At 44.1% G+C, this 7800-nt stretch overlaps 1 protein-coding gene across 1 annotated transcript; it reads right to left on the bottom strand.

The window, feature by feature from the left end:
- Positions 1-3734: 3734 nt before the first annotated feature.
- Positions 3735-6133, bottom strand: LOC107720306 (integumentary mucin C.1-like). Its single transcript, XM_016527989.1, has 3 exons — positions 6018-6133; positions 5583-5702; positions 3735-3753 (listed from the first exon to the last, which is right to left on the bottom strand). The coding sequence occupies exons 1-3, from the start codon at positions 6131-6133 to the stop codon at positions 3735-3737; spliced, it is 255 nt and encodes an 84-aa protein (XP_016383475.1).
- Between the last annotated feature and the right edge of the window lie 1667 nt (positions 6134-7800).

Below are 7800 nucleotides of genomic sequence, written 5' to 3'. Positions count from 1 at the left end.
ACACTGATTCTATAAGTGCGGGTGTTGAAAGGCTGGTTGTGATAGCTAATGCTGTTGTTACATCAATACTTGTTGTGGTGTCAGGCACAGTTGTGGTTGCTGCCTCAGTTGTTGACACTGGTGCTACTGTTGAGGATGTTGTAGAAGTGAGTGTGGAAGCCAAAGTTGTTGTTGCATCAGTAGTTGTTGTGGTACCAGAGAGAGTTGTTGTTGCTGCATCAGTTGTTGTTGACATTGGTGCCAGAGTTGAAGTTGTTGAAAGGGTTGTTGAGGTGTCTAATGTTGCTGTTACTTCAGTAATTGTTGTGGTGTCTCGTATAGCTGTGGTTGCTGCATCAGATGTTGTTGACGTTGGTGCTACGGTCAAAGATGTTGGAGGGTTGGTTGTGGAAGCCAAAGATGTTGTTGCATCAATAGTTTTTGTGGTGTCAGGAATACTTGTGGTTGCTGCATCAGATGTTGTTGATGTTGGTGCCACAGTTGATGATGTTGGAAAGGTGGTTGTGGCATCCAAAGTTGTTGTTGCATCAGTAGTTGTTGTGGTGTCAGGCATAGTTGTGGTTGATGCATCAGTTGTTGATGTTAGAGGGGTGATTGTGGAATCCAAAGTTGTTGCATCACTAGTTTCTGTGGTGTCAGGCATAGTTGTGGTTGGTTCATTAGTCGTCGATGTTGGTACTGTAGCTGAGGATCTTGGAGGGGTTATTGTGGAAGTCAAAGTTGTTGCATCAATAGTTGTTTTGGTGTCGGGCATACTTGTGGTTGCTGCATCCAATGTTCTTGACACTGGTGCTATAGTTGAGGATGTTGTAGGGGAGGTTGTGGATGCCAAAGTTGTTGTTGCATCAGTAGGTGTTGTGCTGTCAGGTATAGCTGTTGTTGGTTCATTAGTCGTCGATGTTGGTACTGTAGTTGAGGATGTTGGAGGGTTGGTTGTGGAAGTCAAAGTTGTTGTTGCATCAATAGTTTTTGTTGTGTCAGGCATACTTGTGGTTGCTGCATCTGATGTTTTTGACACTGGTGCTATAGTTGAGGATGTTGTAGGGGAGGTTGTGGATGCCAAAGTTGTCGTTGCATCAGTAGTTGTTGTGCTGTCAGACAGAGTTGTGGTTGCTGCATCAGTTGTTGACGCTGGAGCTATAGTTGAGGATGTTGGAGCAGTGGTTGTGAAAGCCAAAGTTGTTGTTGAGTCTGTAGTTGTTGTGGTGTCAAGCACAGTTGTGGTTGATGCATCAGTTGTTGATGCTGGTGCTATTGTTGAGGATGTTTGAGGGGTGGTTGTCGAAGCCAAATATGTTATTGCATCAGAAGTTGTTGTGGTGTCAGACAGAGTTCTGGTTGATGTATCAGTTATTGATGCTGGTGCTAATGTTGAGAATGTTTGAGGGGTGGTTGAGGAAGCCAGAATTGTTGTTGCATCAGTAGTTTTTGTAGAGTCAGGTATAGTTATTGTTGGTTCATTAGTCGTCGATGATGGTACTGTAGCTGAGAATGTTGGAGGGGTGGTTGTGGAAGTCAAAGCTGTTGTTGCATCAATAGTTTTTGTGGTGTCAGGCATTCTTGTGGTTGCTGCATCTGATTTTGTTGAAACTGGTGCTATAGTTGAAGATGTTGTAGGGGAGGTTGTGGATGCCAAAGTTGTTGTTGCATTAGTAGTTGTTGTGCTGTCAGACAGAGTTGTGGTTGTTGCATCAGTTGTTGTTGACATTGGTGCCACAGTTGAAGATGTTGAAAGGGTGGTTGAGGTGGCTAATGTTGCTGTTGCTTCAATACTTGTTGTGGTGTCTGGCATAGATGTGGTTGCTGCATCAGATGTTGTCGATGTTGGTGCTATAGTTGAGGATGTTATTTGGGTGGTTGTGGAAGCCAAAGTTGTTGCATCGGTAGTTGTTGTGGTGTCAGGCAGAGTTGTGGTTGGTGCATCAGATGTTGTTGACGTTGGTGCTACGGTCAAAGATGTTGGAGGGATGGTTGTTGAAGCAAAAGATGTTGTTGCATCAATAGTTGTTGTGGTGTCAGGAATACTTGTGGTTGCTGCATCAGATGTTGTTGATGTTGGTGCCACAGTTGATGTTGGAAAGGTGGTTGTGGCAGCCAAAGTTGTTGTTGCATCAGTAGTTGTTGTGGTGTCAGGCACAGTTGTGGTTGATGCATCAGTTGTTGATGTTAGAGGGGTGGTTGTGGAATCCAAAGTTGTTGTTGCATCACTAGTTTCTGTGGTATCAGGCATAGTTGCTGTTGGTTCATTAGTCGTCGATGTTGGCACTGTAGCTGAGGATGTTGGAGGGGTGGTTGTGGAAGTCAAAGTCATTGTTGCATCAATTGATGTCGTGGTGTCAGGCATAGTTGTTGTTGGTTCATTAGTCGCCGATGTTGCTACTGTAGCTGAGGATGTTGGAGGGGTGGTTGAGGAAGTCAAAGTTGTTGTTGCATTAGTAGTTGTTGTGCTGTCAGACAGAGTTGTGGTTGATGCATAAATTGTTGACACTGATTCTATAATTGAGGATGTTGAATGGGTGGTTGTGATAGCTAATGCTGTTGTTGCATCAATACTTGTTGTGGCGTCAGGCACAGTTGTGGTTGCTGCCTCAGTTGTTGTTGACATTGGTGCCACAGTTGAAGATGTTGAAAGGGTGGTTGAGGTGGCTAATGTTGCTGTTGCTTCAATACTTGTTGTGGTTTCTGGTATAGCTGTGGTTGCTGCATCAGATTTTGTCGATGTTGGTGCTATAGTTGAAGATGTTAGTTGGGTGGTTGTGGAAGCCAAAGTTGTTGTTGCACCAATAGTTGTTGTGGTGTCAGGCATACTTGTGGTTGCTGCATCTGATGTTGTTGACACTGGTGCTATCGAGGATGTTGTAGGGGAGGTTGTGGATGCCAAAGTTATTGTTGCATCAATAGTTGTTGTGGTGTCAGGCATACTTGTGGTTGCTGCATGTGATGTTGTTGACACTGGTGCAAGAGTTGAGGATGTTGTAGGGGAGGTTGTGGGTGCCAAAGTTGATGTTGCATCAGTAGTTGTTGTGCTGTCAGACAGAGTTGTGGTTGCTGCATCAGTTTTTGATGCTGGTGCTATAGTTGAGGATGTTGGAGCAGTGATTGTGAAAGCCAAAGTTGTTGTTGAGTCAGTAGTTGTTGTGGTGTCAGGCACAGTTGTGGTTGATGCATCAGTTATTGATGCTGGTGCTATTGTTGAGGATGTTTGACGGGTGGTTGTGGAAGCCACAATTGTTGTTGCATCAGTAATTTTTGTCGAGTCAGGTATAGTTGTTGTTCGTTCATTAGTCGTTGATGTTGGTACTGTAGCTGAGGATGTTGGAGGGGTGGTTGTGAAAGCCAAAGTTGTTGTTGAGTCAGTAGTTGTTATTGTGTCAGGCACAGTTGTCGTTGAAGCATCAGTTATTGTAGCTGGTGATATTTTTGAGGATGTTTGAGGGGTGGTTGTGGAAGCCAAAGTTGTTGTTGAGTCAGTAGTTGTGGTGTCAGGCACAGTTGTGTTTGATGCATCAGTTATTAATGCTGGTGCTATTGTTGAGGATGTTTGACGGGTGGTTGTGGAAGCCAAAGCTGTTGTTGCATCAGTTGTTGTTGTGTTGTCAGACAGAGTTGTGGTTGATGCATCAGTTGTTGATGCTGGTGCTAATGTTGAGAATGTTTGAGGGGTGGTTGTGGAAGCCAAAATTGTTGTTGCATCAGTAAGTTTAGTCGAGTCAGGTATAGTTGTTGTTGGTTCATTAGTCGTTGATGTTGGTACTGTAGCTGAGAATGTTGGAGGGGTGGTTGTGGAAGTCAAAGTTGTTGTTGCATCAATAGTTGTTGTGGTGTCAGGCATACTTGTGGTTGCTGCATCTGATGTTGTTGACACTGGTGCTATAGTTGAGGATGTTGTAGGGGAGGTTGTGGATGCCAAAGTTGTTGTTGCATCAATAGTTGTTGTGGTGTCAGGCATACTTGTGGTTGCTGCATCTGATGTTGTTGACACTGGTGCTATAGTTGAGGATGTTGTAGGGGAGGTTGTGGATGCCAAAGTTGTTGTTGCATCAATAGTTGTTGTGGTGTCAGGCATACTTGTGGTTGCTGCATCTGATGTTGTTGACACTGGTGCTATAGTTGAGGATGTTGTAGGGGAGGTTGTGGATGCCAAAGTTGTTGTTGCATCAATAGTTGTTGTGGTGTCAGGCATACTTGTGGTTGCTGCATCTGATGTTGTTGACACTGGTGCTATAGTTGAGGATGTTGTAGGGGAGGTTGTGGATGCCAAAGTTGTTGTTGCATCAATAGTTGTTGTGGTGTCAGGCATACTTGTGGTTGCTGCATCTGATGTTGTTGACACTGGTGCTATAGTTGAGGATGTTGTAGGGGAGGTTGTGGATGCCAAAGTTGTTGTTGCATCAATAGTTGTTGTGGTGTCAGGCATACTTGTGGTTGCTGCATCTGATGTTGTTGACACTGGTGCTATAGTTGAGGATGTTGTAGGGGAGGTTGTGGATGCCAAAGTTGTTGTTGCATCAATAGTTGTTGTGGTGTCAGGCATACTTGTGGTTGCTGCATCTGATGTTGTTGACACTGGTGCTATAGTTGAGGATGTTGTAGGGGAGGTTGTGGATGCCAAAGTTGTTGTTGCATCAATAGTTGTTGTGGTGTCAGGCATACTTGTGGTTGCTGCATCTGATGTTGTTGACACTGGTGCTATAGTTGAGGATGTTGTAGGGGAGGTTGTGGATGCCAAAGTTGTTGTTGCATCAATAGTTGTTGTGGTGTCAGGCATACTTGTGGTTGCTGCATCTGATGTTGTTGACACTGGTGCTATAGTTGAGGATGTTGTAGGGGAGGTTGTGGATGCCAAAGTTGTTGTTGCATCAATAGTTGTTGTGGTGTCAGGCATACTTGTGGTTGCTGCATCTGATGTTGTTGACACTGGTGCTATAGTTGAGGATGTTGTAGGGGAGGTTGTGGATGCCAAAGTTGTTGTTGCATCAATAGTTGTTGTGGTGTCAGGCATACTTGTGGTTGCTGCATCTGATGTTGTTGACACTGGTGCTATAGTTGAGGATGTTGTAGGGGAGGTTGTGGATGCCAAAGTTGTTGTTGCATCAATAGTTGTTGTGGTGTCAGGCATACTTGTGGTTGCTGCATCTGATGTTGTTGACACTGGTGCTATAGTTGAGGATGTTGTAGGGGAGGTTGTGGATGCCAAAGTTGTTGTTGCATCAATAGTTGTTGTGGTGTCAGGCATACTTGTGGTTGCTGCATCTGATGTTGTTGACACTGGTGCTATAGTTGAGGATGTTGTAGGGGAGGTTGTGGATGCCAAAGTTGTTGTTGCATCAATAGTTGTTGTGGTGTCAGGCATACTTGTGGTTGCTGCATCTGATGTTGTTGACACTGGTGCTATAGTTGAGGATGTTGTAGGGGAGGTTGTGGATGCCAAAGTTGTTGTTGCATCAGTAGTTGTTGTGGTGTCAGACTGAGTTGTGGTTGATGCATCAGTTGTTGATGCTTGTGCTATTTTTGAAGATGTTTGAGGGGTGGCTGTGGAAGCGAAATTTGTTGTTGCATCAGTAGTTTTTGTGGTATCAGGCATAGTTGTTGTTGGTTTATTAGTCGTCGATGTTGGTACAATAGTTGAGGATGTTGGAGCAGTGGTTGTGAAAGCCAAAGTTGTTGTTGAGTCAGTAGTTGTTGTGGTGTCAGGCACAGTTGTTGTTGATTCATTAGTCGTCAATGTTGGTACTGTAGCTGAGGATGTTGTAGTGGAGGTTGTGGATGCCAAAGTTGTTGTTGCATCAGTAGTTGTTGTGCTGTCAGACAGAGTTGTGGAAGTTGTATCAGTTGTTGATGCTGGTGCTATTGTTGCGGATGTTTGAGGGGTGGTTGTGGAACCCAAAGTTGTTGTTGCAGCAGTAGTTATTGTAGTGTCAGACTGAGTTGTGGTTGATGCATCAGTTGTTGATGTTAGAGACGTGGTTTTGGAATCCAAAGTTGTTGTTGCATCAGTAGTTTCTGAGGTGTCAGGCATAGTTGTTTTTGGTCGATTAGTTGTTGATGTTGGTACTGTAGCTGAAGTTGTTGGAGGGGTGGTTGTGGAAGTCAAAGTTGTTGTTGCATCAATAGTTGTGGTGCTGTCAGGCATACTTGTGGTTGCTGCATCTGATATTGTTGAGACAGGTGCTAGAGTTGAGGGTGTTGGATGCGTGGTTGTGGAAGTCAAAGTTGTTGTTTCATCAATTGTTGTTGTGCTGTCAGACAGAGTTGTGGATGCTGCATCAGTTGTTGACGCTGGTGCTATAGTTAAGGATGTTGGTGCAGTAGTTGTGAAAGTCAAAGTTATTATTGAGTCAGTAGTTCTTGTGGTATCATGCACAGTTGTGGTTGATGCATCAGTTGTTGATGTTGGTGCTATTGTTGAGGATGTTTGAGGGCTGGTTGTGGAAGCCAAAATTGTTGTTGCATCAGTAGTTGTGGTGTCAGACAGAGATGTGGTTTTTGCATCAGTTGTTGATGTTAGAGTGGTGGCTGTGGAATCCAAAGTTATTGCTGCATCAATAGTTTTTGTGGTGTCAGGAACAGTTGTGGTTGATGCATCAGTTGTTGATGTTAGAGGGGTGGTTGTGGAATCCAAAGTTGTTGTTGCTTCACTAGTTTCTATGATGTCAGGCATAGTTGTTGTTGGTTTATTAGTCGTCGATGTTGGTACTATAGTTGAGGATATTGGAGGCATGGTTGTGGAAGTCAAAGTTGTTGTTTCATCAATTGTTGTTGTGGTGTCAGACAGAGTTGTGGATGCTGCATCAGTTGTTAAAACTGGTGCTTTAGTTGAGGATGTTGGTGCAGTAGTTGTGAAAACCAAAGTCGTTGTTGAGTCAGTAGTTGTTGTGGTATCAGGCACAGTTGTGTTTGATGCATCAGTTGTTGATGCTGGTGCTATTGTTGAGGATGTTTGAGGGGTGGTTGTGGAAGTCAAAGTTGTTGTTGCATCAGTAGTTTTTGTGGTGTCAGGCATAGTTGTTGTTGGTTCATTAGTCGTCGATGTTGGTACTGTAGCTGAGGATGTTGGAGGGGTGGTTGTGGAAGTCAAAGTTGTTGTTGCATCAGTAGTTTTTGTGGTGTCAGGCATAGTTGTTGTTGGTTCATTAGTCGTCGATGTTGGTACTGTAGCTGAGGATGTTGGAGGGGTGGTTGTGGAAGTCAAAGTTGTTGTTGCATCAATAGTTGTTGTGGTGTCAGACATACTTGTGGTTGCTGCTTCAGATGTTGTTGATGTTGGTGCCACAGTTGATGATGTTGGAAAGGTGGTTGTGGCAGCCAAAATTGTTGTTGCATCAGTAGTTGTTGTGGTGTCAGGCACAGTTCTGGTTGATGCATCAGTTGTTGATGTTAGAGGGGTGGTTGTGGAATCAAATGTTGTTATTGCATCACTAGTTTTTGTGGTTTCAGGCGTAGTTGTTGTTGGTTTATTAGTCGTCGATGTTGGTACTGAAGCTGAGGATGTTGGATGGGTGGTTGTGGCTGGAAAAGTTGTTGTTGCATCAGTAGTTGTTCTGGTGTCAGAAACAGTTGTGGTTGATGCATCAGTTGTTGATGTTAGAGGGGTGATTGTGGATTCCAAAGTTGTTGTTGCTTCACTAGTTTCTGTTGTGTCAGGCATAGTTGTTGTTGGTTTATTAGTCATCGATGTTGGTACTGTTGCTGAGGATGTTGGAGGGCTGGTTGTGGAAGTCAAAGTTGTTGTTGCATCAATAGTTGTCGTGGTGTCAGGCATACTTGTGGTTGCTGCATCAGATGTTGTTGATGTTGGTG

Source organism: Sinocyclocheilus rhinocerous, unplaced genomic scaffold (assembly GCF_001515625.1).
Source record: "Sinocyclocheilus rhinocerous isolate Xijiao unplaced genomic scaffold, SAMN03320098_v1.1 scaffold4923, whole genome shotgun sequence".
Taxonomy (NCBI): Eukaryota; Metazoa; Chordata; class Actinopteri; order Cypriniformes; family Cyprinidae; genus Sinocyclocheilus; species Sinocyclocheilus rhinocerous.
The sequence above is the reverse complement of the archived record's forward strand: the minus strand, read 5'-3'. Positions and strand labels throughout refer to the sequence as shown.

Excerpts from the sequence above, each read along its gene's own strand:
- LOC107720306 (XM_016527989.1), bottom strand. The coding sequence starts at position 6,133 with ATGCCTGACAGCACCACAACTATTGATGCAACAACAACTTTGACTTCC. Across the intron at positions 5,703-6,017 it reads AATCGACCAAAAACAACTAT|AACTGTGCCTGACACCACAA; the intron begins GCCTGACACCTC and ends TGAATCAACAAC.